This window comes from Mirounga leonina, unplaced genomic scaffold (genome assembly GCF_011800145.1).
Source record: "Mirounga leonina isolate KUSES-001 unplaced genomic scaffold, KU_Mleo_1.0 Mir_151, whole genome shotgun sequence".
In the NCBI taxonomy this organism is placed as follows: domain Eukaryota; kingdom Metazoa; phylum Chordata; class Mammalia; order Carnivora; family Phocidae; genus Mirounga; species Mirounga leonina.
The window spans coordinates 84,646,957-84,674,411 of NW_023270377.1; the positions used below are offsets into that span (position 1 = coordinate 84,646,957).

A 27,455-nucleotide genomic window follows, 5' to 3' on the forward strand; every position below is an offset into this window, starting at 1 on the left:
AGAAGAAGAAGAAGAAGAAGAAGAAGAAGAAGAAGAAGAAGAAGAAGGCTATATATGAGATTGTATGTCCCCCAAAAAAGAGTCAAATGGAAAATAAAGGGTAAATAGCATTTCAGATGGACTTTGTACATGAGTATATCCAGGGAATTCATGGATGACATCCAGGGAATTGTTTGGAGCTTTGCTTTCTTGGCTATTTGTTTTAGTGAGGGTAGTTTATTCTTGGCTTAAATTTTGTTATTGTTGTTTTTGCTTGGCTGGAGCTGTTGACTTAGTTCATGACTTAGGTGTGGCACAGGCAAAAGTCACAAGGAAAGTGTAAGTATTGGTTCTCTTTCAGTCTGCAGTCACCATTTGAAAGCGATTGATGAGATTAAATAAATATTCACCATCTAAAATCATTGTCATGGGATGGCCACTATGATAATAACCATATGCAGAGTTATTTTACACAAAGATAGACTAGCTAGCTCTTCTATATAAGTAAGCCTTGTCAAAGTTTCAAAGGCCACTCTCTGGCTCTGAACTTGCAAAACGTACTTAGAGAAATTATTTTTATCATACGGTAGTGTGCTTCTCAATGTGCATGTGAATCAACTGTTAAAATGCAGATCCTGTTCAGTAGATTTCAGGTAGGGCATAAGACTCATATTTCCTAATAAACTCCCAGATGGTGTTGTTGCTGCTGGTCCATGGACCACATTTTAAGTATCCACATCTAGTAGGATTCTGAAAGAATGAGGTTAGGAGGTAAATTCTGCTGAACTCCTAAGCATCTTGATGTTTTCTCCAAACCACAGATGCAGTGGGTATTTGGACACTTCCAAGAATTCTTCCAATATTTGTCAAGAAAACCTATCAATATCCCCTCAGAACGTTCTGGAACCTTTCCCCTTCTCCATTCCCATTGCCTAGTTTCAACCTGCATTATGTGATTTGGCCCACTGTAATAGTTTCCTAATTTATCTCCTTATCTCTTATCTTTCACTCTTTTTTTTATGCTACCTTTCTCTTTGCCATTCTCCACATTTCTACCAAAAATTATTACTTTGTGTATCAGATCTGTTAATATCTCCTGCCCTCTGAAAAGTCTGTCACTAGGCTCCAATTACTTACAGAATAAAATCCAAATTTCCTAGCAGTTCATGCATGACCCTCTGCCAATGTTCTCTGTTCATTTCCAACTTGATCTCCAGTTGTTGCTCTAATGTTTTGTGCACTCCAGGCTCACTAATCTACTGCTGTTCTCCAACATGTTGCGCTCTATAGTTCTTTCTTTCCTGTCTAATATGTATCCATTTTATTTATTCTCTGCCATTCCTCTCTTCTCAGTCTGAAAAAAATTCCCAGGGTTTCACAGCAGTATTAACTTCTAGATACCTTTTATTTCACTTTTTTGACTGCTTTCTTTTCCCTGGCTCTCTTCCTCTCATCTCCTACCTGTGTTTCCAGGGGTCGATTTCCAAACATATTACATACACTCACATCCTTGTCTCAGGAACTGCTTCTTGAGGAACCAAAACTGAAACACCTATCAAGAGGTCAGTGCCTCAGAGGATGCAGAGAGAGAGGAACCCTCTCACACTATTGGTGGGAATGCAAGCTGGTATAGCCCCTGTGGAAAACAGTACGGAGGTTCCTCAAAAAGTTGAAAATAGAGCTACCCTATGACCCAGCAATTGCACTAGTAGGTATTTACGCCAAAGATATGAAAGTAGTGATCGGAAGGGGCACCTGCATCCCAATGTTTATAGCAGCAATGTCCACAATAGCCAAACTATGGAAAGAGCCTAGGTGTCCATCAAAAGATGAATGGATAAAGAAGATGTGGTATATATATACAATGGAATATTACTCAGCCATCAAAAAAATGAAATCTTGTCATTTGCAACAATGTGGATGGAACTTATTATGCTAAGCGAAATAAGTCAATCAGAGAAAAACAATTATCATATGATTTCACTCATGTGGAATTTAAGAAACAAAACAAGGGAACATAGGGATAGGGAAAGAAAAATAAAATAAGATAAAAACAGAGAAGGAGCCAAACCATAAGAGACTCTTAACTCTAGGAAACAAACTGAGGGTTGCTGGAGGGGAGTGGGGATGGGGATGGGGTAACTGGGGGATGGACTTTAAGGAGATCAAGGTATGTAATGAGCACTGGGTATTATATAAGACTGAGGGATCACTGAACTCTACCTCTGAAACTAATAATACACTATACGTTAATTAATTGGATTTAGATCTTAAAATATATATATATATATAACTGCCAAGGGGTCTGGGTGAAAAAAAAAAAGAGGTTAGTGCCTCACATGTCAAACTTTCCCTTCATTCCTCATACATAAAATTGCAATTGGTTTCTTCGCTTCATCTCATTCACTCAGTCATTTATTCACTCATTCACTGAGACATTTAATATGGAACACCACTATGTTTCAGACTCTGTTCTAGGTAATGGGGATGAAGAGGAGTCATCATATGAAGGCTTATATGCTCAGGCCTTGTAGTCTAATGGAATAGAAAGATCCTGGCTTCAGCAAATGACTGAAACCTTGCTCAGATAGAACTGCTTCTCCTGGATATCAAATTCCCTTAATTCAGATAGAGCAGACATGGTGGGCATCTAGGCATGCTTGCCAGCCTGTCAATGGAGTGTGTGTTAGTGAGACCAGACTTCTGGCATCTTCCAGTTTATTCCTTATAAGTGACTCTCTATTCATGTGGTTTTGATATTTTTACTCTAGTAAATTGCCATCTCTTTATCACCAGATATGTTGTGATGTTTGGTTTGATTCTAATATTATATATATATATATAATATTAGAATATATATATATAAAATATTAAAGTAAATGAAATCTTTTGTTCTTAAGGGAAATTACATAACTCTGTGTCAAAATCCTACTATTACACCATTTTACCATTTTATACAAGAATGGAAAAGACAACTGACACTTGGTGAAGCTTAATCTCTAGAGAATACCGTCACATCAGGCTCACACATTCAGGAATGGCAAAACGGAATGTTTATTACCCATAACACTTAAGGAATCCCTTAAGGAAACTAAAGTAAAAGTATTATGATGCCACGAGTCAATAGAATGATGAAGATATTAAAAAATTAAGCCTTTGGCAAATTATGCATTTTTTAATCTGAGTTTGCTGACTGTTTAAATCAGTGGCAAAGTGCATTCTTACTGTATTTCTAAAGAGAAGAACTGAGGGATTTATAGTACACAAACAAAAGCCATGATAATTTTACTCAGAGTACATTCATTTGGAAATCACTGTATCTAATATTTACATTACAATACAGATCTATAAAGTTCTTGGATATATTTTAGATGGAGTATATACATTATCATTAGATCTAATATATGTATTAGATCTTATACAAATCATATGCATATATATATATTTATTTCATTTTATATTTATGTAAAAAGTATCCATTACATTTATCTGGATACTTTTAGGAAACTTAAGAAACTTGTCCAAGTTTTATAGCTAGTATATCCCAGAGGTAAGAATTATACTTAAATTTTGTGACTCTTAGACCCAAATTTCTGATAAAATAACCATACAACTTTTTGAAAGGGTTGCATATTAACACTTTTATAAACTTTTTTGTTTAGTCAGATTTTTATAAATAAGCTGGCCTTAAAGAAAATTTTTCTCAGTCTTCTAAAATTATCAAAGAAACAAAAATTATCCAAACTACTATTACTCTTTTTTTTTTTTTTTTTGGTACACTAAAGAGCTTCTCCTTTTTTCTTGCTTCCAATAGAGCCTTGCAAATTCTGTCAGAGCCCATAGAAGAACCTAAAGAATAAGAATGAACCAGAGTTGTTCTCTCAAATAAAATAGGAGCTAGAATACATAAGAGAAAGATGTTGAGAGGACAGTGACTTTAAGCAAAGAGATTAGGATTTCTCCTTTCCCCTCCTGCAAGGTCTTAGTCATTTTTATCCTCACTACAGAATAAAGCACTTATTTGTACATGATTTTGTTAGGCACAGTACATGTGACCTCATAAAACATACCATTGATTTGAGATTTAAAGTTCTAAGAGAAAACTGAGAGAAACGTATAAATAGTGACCTTAAATGTCAAACCAGTACAAGTAGTCAGGACAAGGAAAAAATTATTATTGTTCCTAAACAAGTTTCAGAAATTTCAACATGATTTTTAGCACAGAACGAGTAGTATGTTGATATTGGTCATGTGAATATCCTCATTCATTTATTAACTAATTTAATACTATACATTTTTGAATACTCTCAAATATCATCAAGCCACTCTGCTAGTAGCAGAGGTAAATTAGGTAAATTAGCAGAGTCCTTTCCAGAGTCCGGGAGTCTAGTGGGTAGACAAACAGATATCAAAATTAGCTTATTGTAACACACTTTGGTAATTACAATGATAGAGATATGGATTGAACATTATAAGAAAACCAAGGAAGATCAACTAACTTACCACAGAGATCTGGGAAAGTTTTCTGGAGAAGGCGTGGCCTGATCTGAGTCTTAAAGAACATTTAATTTAGCAAAGGAAGACCTTGAATTAAAGGTAACAGTCAGCACAGAGTAGTGTGTGTCAGGGATTACAAGCACCATTTCTCTGAAATATAAATCATGGGTCAGGGGTAGTGGGAAAAAACTGAAGATGGGGACACAGGTCATGAAGGGCTTTCCATGGAGGAACTTTGACTTGAATCATTTCAATACAGTAATTTGATTAGAAATTGCTCTTAACCTTTGACTTCAATTTTGGAGGACATCGTATCTAATGGCACAATCCCAGTCCTTACATTTTCTATTTGGCCACCGCATCCCCATTTGGCCTCTACTTTTTTAGGTCAATTAATTTTGTATACAAAAAGGATATATTTATTTATATTAGGGAAATTGAGTAGCAAGAGTACTTGACTTCAGGTTCTATTTAAATAATCAAGGAAAGATGAATTGGCAGACTGATTTACCTTTCCCCTACTCACCCATGAGACATTTCTTGAAGGAAGCTAAGAGTCCTAATGTTATAGATCATACTTTATTTAATTTGGATAGACACAGCTGGTAGTTTTGGATACATCTCATACTTTGGATGAAAGCAACACCTGATTTTCCTTGCATGGATGTGGGTTTTATGATGAGTAATAAGAAACAACCTTATTTTCCAAGAAAATTTCAGATTACATAATTTTTCCCCCTAAGGATACCATTAGGCCTATTTGGGACAACCAAATAAATGCATTAAAAAGCAAATTACTTTCTTTTAGGATTTTGAAGAAAATTAACATTGCTCCTATGCTCCAGAAACAAAAAGGAGTAGACCCAATAAATTCTGTATACAAAAAGAGATGACCATGTGCGTTCAAAAGAATGTTTTTGTCAACACAGGGATTCACTATAAGAATGCCTTAAATATCATGTTTAGCTAAGATACTTTAAATTTGATATGACAGTAGTGAACAAATATTATATGTTTAATTCTACAAAGAAATGTTAATATATATAGCCATCCTGGAGTCATAGAATAAATGGAGGGAAACTTTCAGAGGAGATCAAAGAGCATTTTTTATATTGTTTACAATCACAGTAGTGTATTAATGCTAAGGAAATACTGCTCAAGAGTTAGACGAAAGAGCCCTTTGGATTTGGCCTATTATTGAAAGAAAGATGCCATTTGACCTAATGAAATCAGAAATTGATTAAATGCAGTCCATCTAAGGGGAGAAACGGTCGCGGAGTTACTGCCAAGGTCAGGAAGAGATGGGGTGATCTAGTGCTTGAGTGTTGATAGGGTTAGATAGACTCTCAGAGTGGCTGATGTTACAAGATACATGACAATGGACACCCACAGTTCAGAAGGCAAGATCAACCCCTTAGATGGGAAAGAAGAGATTAATCAGAATATTCTTTGCTCCGTTTATAACTAGGTCCTCTTTCAAATGATTCATGGAGAACTGAATGTTTTGAAGAAACTGTAATCTATGGGTCCCAGGAAAGCAGGGATTGCTGCTAACTATCTTGGGAACACATGTCAGAACAATTTCTTTAGTCACACAGTGCCTCAGTGAAGCCCTGTAACCTTCATGAATAAAACCAGTTTGACAAAGTATTTTGGACGCCTGATTGTCAAGTGTGTATCTAATCTTTACTGTTTTTTTTCCCTCATAATGTTTAAATCCTCCTGTTTTAGCAACATACATTTTCATTTAAAATTTTTCCTTTTTTTCTTCAGTTACAGAAATATTTTGAAATAAAGAACTCCCTTAACCTGTGGAAAACATAAAGAAAAGAACTGACACTCACTGTCCCTTTGGTACTGTCAGTCTTATGACTACAGTAAAACAAAATAAATTTTATTTTCACACTTTTCTTCAGTTGTTTGTTTTCCTCAGGTGCATACTGACTGAAACTGGTCCAAGGTAGTAATATTGTTTTTAAGGGGAAAGAAACGAGAGTCAGATGTTTGACCATCCTACCCAAATTGAAAACCTTTTTCCCTTTGACAACACAATAACCCATAATACTCTACATAAATATTATGACTTTTTCGTTGTTTCCAGGTAGGAGATTTTCTGTTTCTTCAGGGCGAGATATAATTTGTTTGTGCAATTTTAATATTGTTTTCATTTTCTTGGCAGATGGCTTATTTATCTTATTATTTTCATGCACTGGCAAGCTTAGGCTGTTTTATACAAAATTCTTAAGAGGAAGAAACTTTAAAATATGTCTTTATGTGGGTCTCCAGAACAGACTTCACAATATGTGTTTTAAACAATTGCTAGTCACATATTCATCCAAGAAACTAGTGTGACTTTTCCTTTTTGGATAATAATAAACATCTTACAAATGTCTTTAATTACACTGCTCCCAGAAAGGCCACAATGGTCACAAGAAAAAATATATTGGCTTTTGGGGGAAAAAAAATGGGAAAATAAAGAGCTATCAGTGTTTTGTTTTGTTTTTTATTTAAAGAGGTCTTAATGCAATTCATATTCAGAAAATTTGATCTTTAGAAATTTTCAAGCCAGAATTAGAAAATATGTATATTCTTTTATTGAATTATGACCATGAATAATAATGCTTTGTGTGTGTGTGTACTCGTTTTTAATTGTGAAACTCTTCAAACATACAGAAAACAAGAGCATCATGATAACTCCTATAGATACCACCTAGATTCATCAAATATTAACATTTGGGACAATACCACACTTAATCTGTCATTACACACATTTTGTACAAAGAGCATCTGCCCTTGCCAAGGACTCATTCCCTGTCCGCACTGAAAAATCTTCCTTCCCAGTCCTTCATTCTCTCTTTTTCCCACTATTTTTTTCTGGCTTGGAGGCTCTGCATCCCTTCCTTGACACCACTGAGGATTTTCAGGGTCCAGGAGCCTCCTAGCCAAAGCCGTTCTGATCATTCTAATTGCTTTGGTGGGGTTGGTACAGGAGCAGGGGAGGAGGAAAAGGGAAACCAGATGGAAAGCAATGCTACTAGAAAGTGTAGCTCTTAGGGCCAGAGGTGCAACAAACTCAGAACAAGCTGTTCCCTCAAAACAACATTCTAAATGATTGCAATAAGGGTAAAGTGTGCTTTTGTGGCTGGTACGTGGTTTCCTTATGAAAGTGTGCTGAGTGAGATCTAAGCAACCAGTTTACAGCTGGATTTTGAGAACGTAATCTACTTACAGTTGTGGATGACCAGTGTTATAATTATTTAGATTAGTACAAAAAATAATTGCCTTCTCTATCAGACTTGTTTTCACTTGGCATGATCATGATTACTTTGCAGACACATTTTTAAATGAAGATATTATTAAAGGTTCACAAGTATTTTCATTTTCTATATTGTATGAATATCTCATCCTAATTTTTCCATTCCTGTCTTTATCCCTGTAGCCTTGTACGCACACCCCTACTAAGGGGAGATGCAATTGGGAAATCCATATCTAAATACTTTCAGGATATTTGAAAACATTTGCTGTTTATGAAAACTTCATTGAAAGACAGCTAAAAGAAAACTCATTTTCTTTCAGTTCTCTCACTTTTTGATTTTATTCTTCTAGTTCATGTTTATTTTGGGGTGCTTATTTATAATGCTAAAAGTGTCAATTTTATATAGAAGTTATCCAAGGTCTCCACGCATGGATTTTACAGTTTAGCACCTGATCAGCATGTGGTATACCACTTCTAAAGCATAACCCAAATACAAAATATTTTTTTAGAAATTGAAAGTGCAAATGAGTGAAGTCACGAATTTCAGTTGTGTACCTTCAGGTATATCCATTAATGAAAAAGAATGAATAGATGAGTGAATGAATAAACTAGAGCTATGCCTAAAGGAAGAGCGAAATGGCTAGATGCTGAATCCTTTCCATCAATAGGAACCTCTTCATGACCAGCTCTTCTGGGCATAAAAGAATCATGAGTATCTCTTGGCTCCCTTCTATTATTTCCTGGTGTGCTACTCCCCAAAATGCCCTGGCTGCCATTTTCACCTGGAGAGTCGCCAGGAGAAAGACCAGCTGCTCATATTTAGAGTTTTGTAGTTATGACTCCCATATCCAATTCTGGCTCTTTCCCCCTATTTTCTCATACTTAGGGAGAGGGTGTCAAGTATATAGGCCCTTCTCCATTCTTCCATTAGACACTACCCTAGGTTCATGCCCCATTTTGGTACCATCTGCTTGGGGACACAGAGGATAATAATAAGAGCTCCTACTCATTGAGAAAATGCTGTGAGCTAAGTATTTACATGTCTAATTTCAAATTCTCATGCTATCCTGCAAGGACAGCATTAGGCCCATTTTTATAGATCTACAAAATAAAGCTCAGAAAAGTTAAGAAACCTCTCCAAGGTTATCTGATGCAGGATTTATATTTAGGCCTTTCTTCTTTGCCATCAGTGGAAGATACTTCTCTTTCCTTGGAAAAAATATGCTAGTATTTTCTTTGATTGACTCTCCACTTTCCATTAACAACCCTCCCTGGAGAGCTGCTCTCCCACTCTCATCCCATGCTGGTGTCCTGAATTTCCCACAGTAATTTGGCCCTTACATTGAATTTTCTGGCTTCTTGTCTGTTAGACTCAACTGAGATCTTAAAGTATCTGATTAGTCCTTAATAATGTTGGCAGGTTAGAATCATATTTTAAAAAGGAAAGTATATAAGCACTTAACTTTCACAGTTCACTCATTGAGAGTACATATTTTTTCCCATGTTACCCAGAGAAACTGGACAATGAAATGACCACCTGTTAGCTGCTAATGATGTTCACATGCCTTTAAAAAAAGTAATTCTGGCTTTATCTGTCTACAATCTTGGCGACAAAACTCATGGGAACATCAAGGGCACAGGAAGCCAAAGGCAGCAAACTGACTATAAAGTTTGTGCTTAGACTACTAATAAGAAAGGAGATACTGTGAATCTCTAATTCCACATAATTATTTAATCCCAAGAGGGTAACATAAAACTGAATGCATGTTTTAAGAATCTCAGTTTGGGTGTTCAAATCTAGGACTGAGATCAGAGGGGGTTTCACACAGTATATTTCCTACTTGAAAAAATATTTTATAAAGCATCAAATATAAAATATGCCAATCATTATTTCAAATGCATAATCTAATTTGACATTCTGTGGGTGCGTCTATCATTATGCCTTTCAAATGAAAATCAATACATAAATAGTGAAAGAACTTAATTTTAAGTAATAGATGGATATTAACTATATCCTACATTGCAAAAAAAAAAATACTAAGACTTAAAAAGGGCTTACAACTATAAATACCCATCAAAATATAGAAATGAGGGGCGCCTGGGTGGCTCAGTCGTTAAGCGTCTGCCTTCGGCTCAGGTCATGATCCCAGGGTACTGGGATCCAGCCCCGCATCGGGCTCCCTGCTCCGCGGGAAGCCTGCTTCTCCCTCTCCCATTCCCCCTGCTTGTGTTCCCTCTCTCGCTGTGTCTGTCTCTGTCAAATAAATAAAATCTTTTAAAAAAAATGGAAATGAAGCATTTTCTAAAATTAGGGCTAATATCATAGACTAAATGACCCCTTTATTTTAATAGTAAAATCAAACTCCAGAGACATTTGGTTTTAGTTCTTTTGCTAGTATGTTTTTGGGTGCCTATTTAAGTTTACTGATTTCGATGCATCTCATTTTTAATGTAATATTTCCACCCAAGTCCAAAGTTGATATAAACTAAGTTTACCTTTTATTTGTTCACTTTACTGTAGTGTAATGGTAAAGCATAGGCTCTTATCTCCAATTGCAGGGGTTTGAAACTTGTCTCCATAACCTGTCTTTGTACAAATGGCCTTAATTCTCCATGCCTCAGTTTTCTCATCTATAAAATAGGTTTAGTGGTAGCACCTGCTCCGTTGGGTTAGTGGGAGGATTAGGTAAGTCAACATTAATGAAAACTTAGAACAATGCCTGGTGAAAAGCAAGGGCTCAATGGTGGCTACTTGTCATTATTTTTAAACTGCAAAGGGAAAAGTGACTATGAGATCCCTAGAGAATTAGGTACATTTTAAAATGAGTAGATAAATCATATGCCTCTTCCCTTGTCTCTAGGCAGGATTGAATTTAAGCCTCCAATACACAAATAATTGTCTTTCCCAGTCAAAAATAAATTCTTTTTTTTTTTATGTTAGATTTTTTTTTTTTTTTAAGATTTTATTTATTTATTTGACAGAGACAGAGACAGCGAGAGCAGGAACACAAGCAGGGGGAGTGGGAGAGGGAGAAGCAGGCTTCCTGCTGAGCCGGGAGCCGGATGTGGGACTTGATCCCAGGACCCTGGGATCATGACCTGAGCCGAAGGCAGTCGCTTAACCAACTGAGCCACCCAGGTGTCCCCAAAATAAATTCTAAACAGCTGGTATTCTATCTGTAGGAAGCTTTTTTTCCCCAGTATCATCCTAAAACATTTCAAGGGACTATCGCTGAACACAGAATCCATTTGCTTCAATGTTTCTCAAACACTTTTACAAATCTTGATTTTCTCCCAACCTTCAGGCTCTAGAAGCAGGTTAAGGTATCCTCCAAACCTCTACTAATCATTGCTTCATGTATCCTATTATATATACACTAAACAATGGTCATATAATTAACATTAACACACTCACATAACATTAACATACACACAATTGAATTCTAATTCTAAAATCTTACCTTAAATTTGATCCTATGTTAAGTAAAGGGGAACAATGACCAGGAATTAAAGGGAAACATTCAAATGAGATAACTCCAAACTGTACCACCTTATGGAACAATCTTTTTAAATGGCATTGCTAACTCTCCGCAAATAACTTGATTTGCAAAGCACCATACAGATTAAGACATTAACATTGATCATTTTAAACACCAACTTAACACAACTGGTTCGCTAAATGTGTTTCTAGCAGTTGTTGAAATAATGGTATGAGTTCTTGAATAATGACTTAATTTTGAAAGGGTGCTTCTACTCAAAGTTGTCATGCTATTTCTAGATTTTTAAGATCCCAATAATTTAGCTCTGGAAGATAAGTTATATATAAATAGCTTCTCTCTTCCTTGTTATATGCATGCGAGAGTGCATCTATGTTTATATATACATACATATATATGTGTGTATATACATATAGTCTTCCCTAATGCACACAAATTTATGCATATACACATATAGTCATTTAGCACATGTACTCATGTACACGTGTAAATATTCTGTTAGAAGCCCTTCTCTACTTACGGAGTTCTCTTTAATTCAAAAATCTAGAATGTAACTATACTGATCTTAGATCAGAGGGAGAGGACATAAAAAATAGTGATTGAGAGTAGGTGATCCAGGAATGGTACTATAATTTTTGAGACTTTGGGAAATTGGTTTGCTTTGATTTGAGACACCTGCTTTGATTTCGGAGATACCTTTCAGGAGGCCGAAATCCAAACCAACTGTGAGATATGTGTGACACCTTTTCATAATCTCCTTTTGTTGAGGAGGAAAGAGTGGGGCAAGGTTGAGAGTTATACTCAAGAGCACTATATGGTGAGATTGGTCTTTTTTACTCCAAATTCCCTTTTTTCAGAATATTAGAATTTGATGTGACCCCGGAGAACATATAATTCACAACCCACATTTCTAAATCTTTCTGGTGGTCTGGTAGTGTGGAGAGTTGCATAGCCTGTTGGTTTAAGTTGGGCCAACTGTGGTGGTCACTCATACATCTTTTAATGTATGGAAATCAAATAGTCAGCATACCAAGGTTTGGAGACGCTTGACATTTCCCACTTTCAAAATCAATCATCAATCTGAACGCCATGGCTATTACTCAGAGATTCAGAGCTTTGCTCCAAGCAGAGACCATGACCTTGGAACAATTATTTTCTCAAAAGGCATTACCAACAATGATGCGAGCAAAGCGCCCAGACTGCCCTCCAGTGTATGAATCCCTGGCCAGGAAATGGCTACGAATCTTCCATGAGTAGTATGAGTTTGGCTCAAATCTTATTTTGATGCATTTATATTTCATAAGCATTGCATTTAGACAAAGTTAAAATCAGCAAGCAAAAAAAAAAAAAAAACTTACTTAAAGATTTTCTGTGCTCTGGTTTCTGTTCTTTTATATCATTATCGTAGTTACTTAGTAATTCAGTACTGGAGGATCTCTGGATTTTGAATAATTCCAGGTTTCTTGATGAACCACTTGGATCCTTTGGCTGGAAATAACAAACAATTGGACCGAATAATTTTACAAGGAAGAAAGGATTCACCAAATAGCTTAGTGATCTATTTTGATGTTAATTTTAAAGGGAAGACTGAACTAAGATAATTATTTAAGGACAGGGCCTCTATGCTAAGCTCAAATTTAATAATAGCTATATATATATATACATATATATATATAACTTACTAAATGCTCTGCATTACCCCAAGCACTCCACATGTATTAACTCAATTAATCATCACAGTAATCCTATGAGGTAGATATCATTATTACTCCTACTTTCCAGACAAGGAAACTGAAGCCAAAAGAGATAAGTAATTTGCTTAAGGCCACACAGCTAGTAAAGGATGGAACCAGGATTCAAACTGAGGCAGTTTGACTCCAGAGTCCACTCTTAACAACAACAACAAACTCTGTGTGTGGGTGGGTGGATGTGGGTGTGAGCACTCAAGCATGCCTGGATAAGGGGACTATATGGTTGATGGAGAAAAGTCAATTTTTTATTTTTTAAAGTTTTAGTCCCAAAATGATATAAAGGAAGACTGCAATTAAATAACAATAAAATCACACCAAAAATGCAGTATTTTCCTATTATATACCTTATTAAAAGCTCTCAAGAATAGTTTTTCCTCAAGATTTTGCAAATATTAGTGTCCAAAAATTAGATGTTTGGTCTAGAATCAGTATATAATGGTAATTTTAAATAATTTGATTCTTTAAAAATATACTCTGAATGTATGATTTAGGGTAATTTTATGAAGTTTTTGATTCATAATTTTCATGAGAAGAACAATCTAGTTTTACTGGAAGAACAATGAAAATCAGTATAAAGGATTATTATTTACTGGTATTATAACAGTGAGTATGGGCTTAAATACATTGATATTTATTTTCAAGAATATGTATTACAGACAACATAAACTGAAAATGTGAAAACTCAGTAGTCATTAAGTGCTTGTGTGCTTTTTACAGCTTCTAGTAAATGAATGTCCATGTTATTTCGGGGGAAAAAAATGAATGCACTGTGTTTTTCATTTGAAAGAGAGAAATCAAATGACATTTAGCTCTACGAATCACGTCTGTTGAAATGGTTTTTAGTGGACTTTATTTAAACTTAAAATAACTTAATATCTCTCGATCTATAGGATCCATTTAAATGTGTGTGTGTTATATGCCTAAGCAACAATTTAAGTGACAACATTTTAATTAATAAAGGTAACAGCCAAAACAAATACATACCAATCTGTCAATTGCATTTTTGATAGCGTGGAACCAATCCAATATGATGAAGTCAATATCTGACTGCAGAAGGAACTCATTTCCTGATACTGTTGTGATCTGAAAAAAAATCGACAGGTAAGCAAACCACATAAAATTGATCTCTTACATTAAAAAAAAAGGGAGATAGATATTTATATCTCCAAGATATATATATATATATATGTTGTTTAAAAAACACACTTCAATACACCAAAATATTTTCTCATATTCCAGTAATTGTCTTTCTGGGAACTGGGAGACCAGGATCATTTTGAACTGCTCTCTATAAATTGTTTTTTCATGTCATAACAAATACATTATTGTTTTAATAATAGAACGATTAACTCAGAGTAGGACTAAAGTTGCATTACTCCAACTCAAGGAGAAGCAAGTCAGGAAGTTCGGAATGATGCAGACAGTACCCACTTAAGTCAGAACCTAAGAAAAATGCACCCGGGTGTGTCAGAATTCATTCTGCACTTTTGGCTCTTTCCTGTTTGTCTTTTTCAAATCTAATAGTATCTCTATATTTGATTTCCTTTTATGGAGGGCTGTAAAACAGATTATTTACCAAAGAGACTAATGCAGACTTTTCCAAAAGGTCATTCAAATGAATAACATTTGGCTACTTCTACTTTCCTATCATAAAGATCCATAGGAAAGTAATACAGGACTAATTTCCCCCACAAAAGGAGTGTATTAGAATAAAAGTTTATTTACATATTTGAACCTCTCATGGAGAGTATTTATCAAGTGAACATCCCCATTCCAGACTCCCAGAGCTATTAAGTAGTTGGCAATATTTAACATGCAACTATATGTTTTTCATTACAGCGAATCTTTTCCTCTCCAGCATCGTGAGAGAAGAATGTGACCCTATAGAAACAGAGCAATGCTCTTGATTTCACACATAAAAGGCTACTTAGAGACGAATTTGATTAGAGTGGGTGTGGACACACTTTCTGTATTAGGCCATCAATCTGAACTGTGAAGATTTTCCCTTTGTATTGACTTTTTGTTTCAACAGGAAGATGAACATTTCCCGACTACTGTCACACATCAAGCAAGGCTTCAGAGGTTTAGAGGACTGACATTTCAAAACACTTAGTCAGGAGCTAGTCACCTCTTCTCCGCTTTCCTTGCTCTAAATCGGAGGTGAACACTGACATGTGCCCACAGGTTCAGAAAATCACAAATCATGCTTTAGGATGTCTCTATAATTCTATCATTAAAGTGACAATTATTACCCAAAATAGCTCACTCTGAAGGTTTCAGTGATTCTTACGGCAATATTTAATGACAATGATCCTCTAGTTTTAAAGAAATCTTCGATTACACACATACATATATATTCTCTCATCATTTATTTTTAGAAAAAACGATTCAGAGATGCAACATCACACTCAGGGCTGCAATGCAACCATTCTTGAGTGAGATGCGTTCCGACGTTTTACAACTGTAAGGAGAGGAACTCTCCAAGTATATGCAATTATGAGAAGTGAAGGATTAGAAAATAAGAGGAATTTAATTATCCACATTAGAATTTGACAGACTACCGGGGCCAATTGCTCTTTTTTTTTTTTTTTTTTAAGTAAAATTGCATGTACGATTTGGGATGGCTCAAAATAGCCTCCAAATAGTCCTCTGTTTTATGTATCTATTAAAAGACAGTTAAGCTGATGTTTGCCTAATTATCTGAACACCCTAGCAATGTTCTTTACTTACATAAAGTTCCAAATATTTACTTTATAAAGTGTTGCCACAGAAATAGCAATCTAGAAATATAAGGTCACTTGTAACTAACCTAAGAAAACCGGTAATGCCCTTGGCCTCTACCTTCCTCCCAATCTAAATTTAAATATTTTGATTATGAATGTATTAAATAACATCACAATTTGTTAACACACACAAAGAAATATGAATTAGCCCAAACACAATGTACAATCTAATATATTTCTCCGCCATTATAAATAAACCATTATTAAAATTATAAAAAGAAACATTTCAAAGTACAAGAAGCAAACATAATTAGATTTACTATATTCTGAGGGTTTAGGAAAGAGCTCACAGTTCAGTTTTCAGTCCAGTAAATTCAAACAGTGATAAAATGTAAATACTTCAGCAGTACATTTGCATTTTTGGTGCATGCTATGCAATGAAAGGGAATCTTTTACTGCCAACACAACCAAAAACAAAATGTATTTTAAAAGTTTCTTTATCCAAATATATGACTGCATTAATCGTACATAAGCAGTGATTTATGAATTCATTTGAGGACGCTGGATCAGAGAAACTATATGAATGCAATTCATTCAAAATATACTATCAGAAAGATACAGTTCACATTCTTTCCTCTGTCTTCCCACTAATCTTTCCAGTTACTAGGCAGTCTGGAGAAGTCTGCTACTGCTCTCTACAGTTTAAATGCATCCACTTCTTAATTACAGTCAGTAATTGACTTTGTTCTGCTCTATCCCAGACATTCACAGGAAAGCAGTTTCAAAGTCTTTGACTGCTCAAGTCCATTTAATTCAGCTTCCTAGCCACATTTTACATTACCTCCTTAAGGTTTTCTGATAAACGGTTTGCTGAATCATATTTGCAGTTTGAACAATCAAATTTTCAACACTCTTGGGGAAAAAATACATCAGTAAAGACTGTTAGCTTTGACTGAACCTTTTGATTGAACAATTCCTGATGACAATCTAAAGTGATGTGAAACTAATAACAGGCATAAAAGATGTTATATCAAGCCATGCTAATGTATTCTTGGTATATCATGTTTTGCTTCCCTGACAGATGCCGGCACGAGGTGGATGAAGAAAGAACTTACAGCAAGCACAACGGGTTTAGGCAAGAGTGGCTGGTCTCCATTTTGTTCGAAGCCTACTGTAGACAAACATCTCTTGAAATCCCTCCTTGCCACCAACTCCTATTTTGAAGGGATATATCCTGGCACCAAAGCAATCTTAGCGAAATGTGCTAGTGTTGTCAATAATAGATATCTTTAATTACCTGTCTGGGGAAATGTGCCTCAAACTTTTCACACTCAATAAGGATCTGTCTGAATTCTTGCAGGTGACACATGGATGTTAGGAAATCATATGAATGTATCCACTGGGCAACATGAAGAATAGATATGTTCTTTAAGGCTTTTGGGTACCATTTCAACAATAGTTTTCCTCTGGGCTAGGAACCTAGGTCTGTGTCCTTCTTGTGGTTCCTCTGAAGATGGAAGCATGTTATCTCCCAGCTCCAAAATCCACCAATAAGTGATGAGGAGAGAAGAAATTTGTTGTTCAGGCTTTAATTAACACATGGAATATTATTATGCTAATTTAAACATCTTTGAGGAGTTTTAATGAGTAATGTTTATGTTTATTTAAGTATTGCCCTTTTCTGTATCGTCAATTAAGTATTGCCCTTGTCAATATACAGTCTGGCATTTAGTCTTTCCTGTGTTCGATTTTAATTTAAGTGAAAAGTAATATGTAGAATGGCATTAAACTATTAAAAATTTCTGTAATTTGGCTTACCAGAATAGAAACAAAACTTTTTAGAATTTCACATTTTTTTCTAATTATAAGAATAATTGTATTTATTATGAAGAATTTGGAAAAAATAAAGATAGCAAAAAAGCAAATTAAAACTATTCATGACTCCACAGAGTAAACACTATGGACATTTTAATTTAGTTATTGCTCATCTTTTATAAATAGTAATCAAATGTATATGACAATGATCCATACACAACTTTACGCTATGGATAGATACCTTATCAATAAAACATATTTGATGGCTAAATATTATTGGCTATTTCCATTCCAGTTGACCTCAAATGCATGTTGAGACTATCAAAGTTGCAAGAGATATGAGTGATATGTGTTCCCCTCTTTGATAGTAGCACCTTTCCTATCACAGAATAAATTCCACAAATAATTCTTTGTTCAGGAGACTGAGAGGGGTGTCTCTGACCAAATATCCCCCTAGTCATCAAGGACTAATTAAGCATCCATTAAGTGCAAAGCACATCGCTAGAAGCTAGGGGTACACCCCCCCCAAGCCTCAAGAGCTCACAATCTGTTTGCATAAATAGGACATATGCATATAAAGATAAATAACAATAGAAAATAGCTTATACCAAGTCCCAATGTGAGTGGCACAGACAATGCTCATGTCAAGATTTCAGAGGAGGGAATAATTACTGCAGACACATTTACATCCTGGAATTATGCATAAGCAGTTGGTCATGATACATTATTTTTTAAAGGTTGATTGTATCAGAACTTTAGTATATTAAGGATATGAATACTACCACTTGGTATGCAAAATGATATCAGCTTTAATGATCTCAAAGCACATAATAAACATTCTTCAAATGCAGCTTCCCTCCACTATCATAAAGTAATTTTGCAAATGAAGAAAATGAAGCAAATGAGGAAAATGAGAATGTCATTCTACCAAATTGGCATCATTTAAAATGATAGAATTAAGAGATTACAAAGATCTTGATTTCTAGTTCACTAGTCCTCAGCAAACAATCTTATACAGTCAAGGACTCAATGCATATGGGAAAAGGACTATGGTGATTTGGTTTCAGTTGTGAAATCTGGAATGCAGATTTTAGAAAAAAGTCCCTTGTTTCTTTACTGTTATGTTAAAGATAGCCCAATTTTAAAGGATCACCCAATATCTTTATTCAGATGTTTTCATCTTTTTTTTTTTCCCCCTGAAAAATAACTACTATCCTACTATGAAAAAATATATCTAAAACAGGATTGGTGCATCCACAAAAATTCCTTCAAATCAAACAATCCTACATTTGAACTAGGTATCATTCATATTTTGCTTATGATCAGTCTTTGAATATGAACCAAAGGAGAATTTATTCCATCTTAATGAAGCTGAAACTATATGTAGGAAATGTGTAATAAATATGCCAAATATTCAAACAGTCCTAAAAAATGTTAAGTGATATGGCTACAAGGATTCTACAAATAAGTGGATTACCCATTTAGGAAGATGGAATTTAATTGAAATTTAATTACTATTGTATTTGGAGACACTTTGGACTTCATGATGAAGTCATTATATTTGAATTAAATTAAGTAGTATAAAAATTTATGTCAAAATATACTAAATTCATTTGAAGTGAATATAAATTATTTTTTTGAAATTAATTTTGGCTTTATCTTTATTGAATTCTAACAGCATAAAATATAGGTATATATTTTGGCTACATTATAGTGAGAGTTCAAGACCTAAAATTGAAGAAATAATGCTTAAAAAAAAAACCCTCAGATTCACATTTTTTTCATCTTGCATCACACTCCACAAATATCCATTTGATATAGCTGATCAAATAAAGGTTGTCATGGTTATACTTATAGTTAAATTACTTGGTCTCAAAGGTGTTTATGACCACCAATGAAATTACATTATCAAGCTGCATGTCTCTCTCAAATTACAGTCTGGTTTGAGTAACTCCTAACATTTTTCTTAACATGTTGAGCAAAGTTAACATAAAACTATGGTAAAATATCAGTTAGAAGTAAAAGGTCTTCGGGGTCCCTGGGTGACTCAGTCCTTAAGCGTCTGCCTTCAGCTCAGGTCATGATCCCAGGGTCCTGGGATCTAGCCCCACATCGGGCTCCCTGCTCAGCGGGAAGACTGCTTCTCCCTCTCCCACTCCCCCTGGTTGTGTTCCTTCTCTCGCTGTGTCTCTCTCTGTCAAAATAAATAAATAAAATCTTAAAAAAAAAAAAAAAGAAGTAAAAGGTCTTCAATTTGTCTTTCCAAAAATGTTTCTTGTTAAAACATTTTGTGAGAAAGTATCTGCCTTGTGTTCCCAATGTTGCTAGATGTTAAGTAAATATATGCTGATTATAAGAAAAAAAGTTGCTTTGGCAACTCTCTTATTAAAATGCATTTGTAACCCCCATCTGTCATGAAAGTTTTGAAAAGTTTGTTTACTTTGGATAGCAGCCTTATCCAGGGTTACCCTAGCAAACAATGATAGCAGTCTTCAGAAGTTGTGTGAAGAACAAGCCACTAGGGATCCATTTTTGTTTTAATTGGCACACACAAACACTTTTCTGGTCTGTCAGGAAGATCAAGCTAATATGCATGGAGGGTGTTATATTCTTAGCTTTGGGGAGCAGTAAAGCTCCCTTTATTTAAGTAATTTAAATGATAGACTGCAAAAACTTCGCAAGTCAGAAAAATGTTTTATACTTTCTTGGGGAATATTTGTTTTAAGCAACGGAAAATGTTCTACATATCTAAAGATGTTGAACCTTATGTTATAATTACCCTTTCTTTCTTCTAACTCCATGAAATATTCTTAAATCCACATGCTACTAAATAAAGCTAGCCACCAATGGATCCTGAATTTCCACAACTCCCCCTGTGTTAACAAATGTGTGTTCATTACTTTCCAGATGTTTATTGGATACGTTTTCAATATGTTTGGGGTTGATTGATTTGCATGTACATTTATTGAAACCCTCAGTGGTGTCATCATATCAAAATAACCTGCCCACGTAAGCAATTTCTTATTTAATGGAAAGTAAACAAATGTTAGGCTACATAACAAAACAGATCCCCAAGTGAATTCCAAAATCTAAGGTTTAAGTCCCACCTTTCAAGAAACAGTGCTTTTTAATTGAAATTGAGCTGTACCTTTGACACCCAAATAATTTGGTTCATGCAGATTTGTTCTGCATAATAAAACTGGCCCTACAGTGAATATTCATATCTATATCACTTGCCCACTCTACCTTTCTATTTGTTAACGAAATACCCAAGCCCCAAATTTATGTCAATCAAATAAATGTTAAACAAAAACTCGTGTGCATTCTTTTATCAGTAGGAAAATGTTTTAAGTACTGAGAAGCAGTCTTCTCAATATTCATGAAAGAATACTATCTAAGTAATTAGTAAATAGTTTAGCAGTTTCCACAGTTTTGCAGGCAGCTACACCAAAACTTTTGCCTGTGGTGCTCATATGAAAAACAGCAGAAAAAGTGACTAATCGAAGCAGTTGGTGTATAAAGATATCAGCTTAGAGTTCTATTGCTGTTAACGTTAATTTCTAAATTTGGGGGAGTAGTTGTCTCTGGATAAACTAATCATCCTAGGACTCATGTTTGCTGGTACCCACCACTGAATCAGTCGCTGCCAATCACGGATCAGTTTTTAATCTGAGCTATGTTCACTGTGCAAAATTACTCGCTTAGTCCCATGACATTTGGAAACTGCAGATCCCACTATTTTCAAATTGGAATGATTTTCATTATGTCTGTTATTTATGCAATGCCCGATTTTAAAAAATTAACAAGTAAAAAAGTATAAATGTAAAATCTGCCTTTCCCCGAAGTATACTAAATTATGGTCTATCCTTCAATATTTTTTGACCCATGGATTAACATTATATATGTACTTATATTATAATGAAAATATCATGTCATGAAAAATTTTTATGCACATAAATATCTGTACTACCATCCTCTCCCACATAGATTTAATAACAATATCTTTTGATTTCCCCACCACCTCATCCACACTTTCTCTTCCAGTCCATATTCCATATTGTAGCCATCGTCATCTCTCTGAAATTTGGATCTAATCATCCTATTCCTCTGCTTGATTACATTCTGTGACTCCCCACAGATGTTACATTGCAGTGCAAACTTTAATTCAGCCTACCAGACCCTGTGTTCTCTGCCACGTACTCATACTGCAGCCCCCTGCTCTATATTTCCCTTTGCATCTCTATGACCCAGCCATATTGAAATTTTTTGTTCCCAAGCTATCCCATACTCATTTTCATTTCTTCCCTTAGAGTAGGTTTCCATTGCCCAGAACCCTCTGATTCCTCTATCATATCATTCAGATCAATTTAGATGTCACCTTTTCAGAAAAGGGTTCTCTGAACTAGATATACCTCCTACGCACTCCCATGATATCTTGATCCTACTTTATTATAAAGAAATATTGGTCTGCATTGCAATTCTCTGTTGATTTCTTTGTTCCCCCTACTACACTATATTCACTTTGAAGCCAAGGGCAATTGTCTACTTAATGTGTGGCTGCACAACCCACACCTAAGAGGCATTAAGTAAGTAATAAATAAATGAACATTAGCTGCCTTCTATATTTCAGTGAATATATTATATGCTAATGTTAGATATGCCACAGTATATTTAATTCATCCTCCATTGTAAAAAAAATTACGGTAAATAAATTTATATTTAGATTTAGCCAGCTGGACTCAGTTTAGATGATCCCAATTTTATTGGCAACATCCAAAGCATCATAGTCAGGGGCCAGCCGAACATAGGCCTTTTTCTCTCCATCAAGCCTGATCAAAGTGTTAACCTTGGCCACGTCAGCGGCCTTCTTTACAACCGTTTGATCTTGTGCTTGTTGGTTTTGACATCCACAATGAACACAAGTGTGTTGTTGGCTTCTATTTTCTTCGTGGCTGACTTGGTAGTCGGGCGGAATTTGATGATGGCACAGTGGTCAAGCTCGTTTCTCCTGGGGGCTCTCTTCCAAGAATATTTGGGCTTCCTTTGGAGATGCAGTGTCTTGGCCTGCTGGAAGGTAGGTGACATGCATATCTTTCTTTTGTGACTGTGGACGTCTTTAAGTACCGTGTTCTTGACCGTCAAATCCTTTGCTTTGGCTTTGGCTTTGGGAGGGGCAAGAGCTTCCTTCCTCACCTTCAGTGCCATCTTCATGAAAGGCAACCATTGTAATACAATTTTGAGGGTTGCAAAACCATTGTGTACTTTTAGGCAATGGAAGTAGTTTACTTTGACATCTACTAATACCACTTTTATCAGAGTAGAGTAGGCAATCCATTACAAAGATTGAGAACCGCAGTCTGAGGTTATATTTTCCCATCACTCAACAAGTTCTAGACTTCAGACAATAGGATTAAATTTGGAAGAGTCCGGAAGCACCAAGACTGGGTCTATATTTCCATACATATCTTAGAATAGAATGTTCTTGATTATACTGAGTTGATAATGTGGGAAATTGGATGAAAGTTTAAGATTTTCAAGAGTTAATACTTAGGTTAATGGGTCAAGTCTTTAGAGAACCTCAGTGATGCAAAGGTGCTCATTGCTTGTCAATCAACATTGCAGCCATCAATTTCACTAAAACACGATTAACATTAATGAACAAGCAAACTGTGGGAAGACAAGTAGCAATATTTATGTTACCAAGAATTTTATTTAAAAGTATTAGCTAATTAAACATACAGTGACTTATGCAGAAATGGGTAATTGTCACAAGTTTATTACTTACACGTTTCCCATTAATAAGTGCTGAGATTGCACAACAAGAATAAAAGATGTTGCAGTATGTATCTCTATGCTATTGTAACATATTTGGCCATGATGATGAGTGTTTATAAAACATTCAAGAATTGTTCCATGTCTACTTACATTAATGAGAACACCTGTTAACTTTAGTGCTGTACAGACTTATTTGCATTAGATTCAGGTTTTTGCATACTGTACATCACTTTTTGAAACAATTAGATGCTTATAGAGAAATATAGCTGAGTGAAAAACAGCACCTTGAATGCCTTCCTGCTCAAGACAATTCAATTCCAGGTTTCAGTGAAAAACAGAAATCTGCCGAATTACAACACTGACAGTTAGAAGTGAAGGTAGGAGTATTTTATATGTATTTTTTTACATTCAGAGAACAGAAGATACATATTAAAATCTGTGCTTTAATCTTCAAGTAAAATCACAACCAACTAAGACAGTTTCCAGACAAGGATGCCAACCAGTAAGAAATGACAGTCCCGCCACAAAGTGGATTCTCCGTAATCTTGGGGACGTCTTACCCAAGGATGATCTCTTTACCAGTCCCAGAAAGCCAGACAATTTCCACAAGTTAAAATGTGCAGACCACTGCCCACTTGGTATTGTTTACAACTGTTGGCCATAGGGCCCTTTCCATGTGTGGACAGCACTGAAAAGAGTAAAGGAGCTGAGGACACTCCCCCCGCTCCCCTGAGTCTGTCACTTCTGAGCTCCCAGTCACCGCATAACCCAAACCTACCCACTTAGAAAAAATACCGTAATTCCCTCAGAGAAACCAGTGAGTCTGCCTTATTCATTACTCAGAAAAAACAGTAGTAACTTTTGTAGGTCTCACTCTATTGACACATCTGTCTGCCACTCCCCATAGGATGTTAAAACTTCTGCGATTTAAATATTTTCAGTTATTGAATAGGGAGTACTCGCACAAATCTGTGGATTCACAGCCTCTATGATCATTATATTTAAGAGGTGCAATATTTACAACAAAATGACTCAGTTGGTGATATATTCTAAAGATAAATGTGTATTTATGATCTGAAGAAGTGTGATTTATAACTACTTTGTCAGACATAAACAGAGCTCCTATGTGCTATTCTAGTAAATGCAGATTAGCCAGGGCACAGATGAACTCTTTTCATAGGATTAATTCTACCTTGACCTGGGAAATGAGGGAACTGAGGATTCCCCTTGGAGAATGTGTAGATCACAAGGAAGAATGGTATCTATTTCCTTCTCTACTGGCTCACTATACAGTCCGGGAAGAATAACAAATATTAGGTGAGGATTTGTGGATCAACTAGTGAATTTTTTTAAGATTTATTTATTTGAGAGAGAGAGAGAGAGCTGCAGGGAGAGGCAGAGGGAGAGGAAAAAAGTCTTAAGCAGACTCTGCACTGAGTGTAGAGCCCCAAGTGGGGGCTCAAGCTCACGACCCTGAGATTATGACCTGAGCTGAAACCAAGAGTTGGGTGCTTAACCGACTGTGCCACCCAGGTGCCCCTCAACTAGTGAATTTTTGTCGTCTGGAATCCAAACCTATGTAATTCAAGAAGTTAATACTATAGTAAAACCTTATTTTTAGATTCTGAAAATTTTGAAATTGTATTTAACCAAGTACTTGACAATCTAGATTTTGTCCTCCATAAAGTAGCATCATTATTCATGAAAGATGATGCATTAAGCATATGTGTAATTAGGATGTTCACAAATGAGGAGAAATTTCTCTTTTCTCATAAACTCTAGGCTTAAGTAAATTGAAAATTTTGAATTTTTTTTCTGAAAATATGCAAAAATGATAATTCTGCCTATTGGAGAAAATCCCTATTTATTCAAAAGAGTTATCTTTAAGCAAACATGTAAAAAGTATCTGGCATTTTAAAAACTATAGTTTAGAGGCATATTATATATAATACAATGGTATGTAAAATATAATTTAATGATACTTAAAAAAACCACTTGTAATTATATGGTAGACAATGGCATCTATCAGTTGAGCAACAGGACACATATTTAATAATGGAGACATTTGACATTTGGAATGATGTACACATTACTCTATACTAAATATATGCAAAAACACTTAATATTCCTTATTCCCCCACCCAGCCAAAATGATATTTGTGTTAAAAATAGAACCATTTAAAAATGTTGGACTTAAAAAAGATATTGGTTGCATTATTAGCAACTATATAGGGTGATTACATAATTTATTGCCTAAATTGTGACAATTTTGAAACAAAAAGGTATTATTAATAATTACACCAGGACAATAGGTCTACCTTGTATACACTGGGACATATGGATCGCTATTTATCATACACAACAGTGGGGAGCGATTCAACAGCCACTGATCTTTAGGGGCCTAGAGAACTCCTATTAATGTCAAATTCTAGGAAGTGTGAGGTATTCTAAAATAAGTTAGCAGTGACCTTTGCTCTTAAGAAGCTTATAATCTAATGTGACAAATAACAGCAACATGGGAAAACAATGAGAAACAATAATTACGATTTAACACGGGGCCTATACACTCATTTTTAAGGAACAAACCACAGTTTCTCTAAGGATAAACTGGAGTCCTCAGGGAAGAAGGTTGAAGAAGGTTCTTACAAGGACAGATGAGACTTAGTAGAAGAAAAGGAGGGGAGAGGGAAGGTGACGGGAGCAGTTTGTGCAATCAGTGAGAGGCAGGAAAGAACATAGCATCTCTAGAGGACATTCAGAAGCTGTTCCTAAGTCCTCTTTGTGGGTTCTTATCCCTTGGCTCATCCTTAAATGGAGGTGTCCATCAGCATTGTCTCCTAAGCCTTGATTCTTCTCACTTAAGGACACACTCCTGAGTGACATTATCAACTCCATTTTGTTTTAATTGGAGTTATAAACTGATAAATCCTTAATTTATATCTCTAGTTCAGATATCTTTACCTGTTTAATATCTATTTGGTATCTATTTCAATGTAAGCCCTGGTCTGATCTCTCTACTACCAGTTTGGGTTTTTACAAGCCATTCTCTACAACCTCTTATTAGTGAATTCTTGATTTCATCCTTGGAGATCTTTATAAGTAGATTCTCATGCTCACTGGGACCTACAGAATCAGACTCTAGGAGTGGGGCCCCAGAATCTGTTTACAGAGCTCCACATGCAATTTGAAAGTTACTTGCTGCTCTAGACTTTAGGTAGATGATCTCCAAACCTATACCTGTCACACGTCATTTAAAAGTCACTGACTGGATTCTTATTATCTTAAAGATAAGCCTAAATTCTTTAATATGGATGACCAAGTGCTTCACGACTTCTCTCTCTCTGTCTCCAACCTTTTCTCTTCAAGTCCTCTACTTACTAACTACATAACTTTGAGCAAGTTATTTAGAATCATTGTGTCTCAATATCCTCACTTATAACTTGATGAAAATTGTAATACCACATAGGACAATTGTGCAGGCCATATGAGATATAATTCAGGAAAAGAATTTAGCATAGTACCTGGTAAATAGTTAGTACTTTAAAATACTATGGTTATTGTTATTTGATTCTTTGGGTTCCCTGGATTTTTACAAACTTACTCTTTTCCTTCAGGAAACTAGCCATATATTACCTACTCAGGAAAGGCTTTTCTAACCCCAGTAGGTCAAAAAAGAAGCATCCCTCTGGTCGTCCATACCTACTCCATCGTGGTGTTTATCCCACCACTGAACTTACCAAATCTCTTGTCTGATGTTTGCTACACTTTAAACTCCCTGATGACAATGATCATATGTCCCCAACACTTAGTGGATCATCTGGAATACCACGGGCCCTCAAGAAAGGGTTATGGAATGAATGGAAGCTCAGTTGACATAGGTTAATACTATAGAGTTGTAGTATTCAGATAACAGAAGACCTTTACATTTAGAAACCGTGTTTGATTTGTTCCATTAAGCAAGAGGAAAGCAATGCTGGATCCCTGAGCAGATCTATCCATAGAGCCGAGCATAGGGTCAGAGGGCCAGACGCATTGGCCTAAAGCTGGATTTGTATTGCAACTGCCCTAATCGCCGGCAGGACTCTGTCCTCCCAGGCTGTGCCAGGGCAGGTCGTATGAAAAGACGATACACCACTTCTGTCTGATATAAGTGCCTCTTCTA

The 27,455-nt window shown here is 35.6% G+C and overlaps 1 protein-coding gene across 3 annotated transcripts in view; it reads right to left on the reverse strand.

Annotated features, from left to right (window-relative positions):
* ARHGAP15 (Rho GTPase activating protein 15) overlaps window positions 1-27,455 on the reverse strand; it is a 600,902-nt gene that overhangs the window by 290,163 nt on the left and 283,284 nt on the right. For all 3 annotated transcript variants that reach the window (XM_035008115.1, XM_035008116.1, XM_035008117.1), the window contains 2 exons: window positions 13,965-14,063; window positions 12,588-12,717 (listed from right to left, as the gene is read on the reverse strand). In XM_035008115.1, the coding sequence (XP_034864006.1) occupies window positions 12,588-12,717; window positions 13,965-14,063 (229 nt within the window). The remainder of the gene's footprint in view (window positions 1-12,587; window positions 12,718-13,964; window positions 14,064-27,455) is intronic.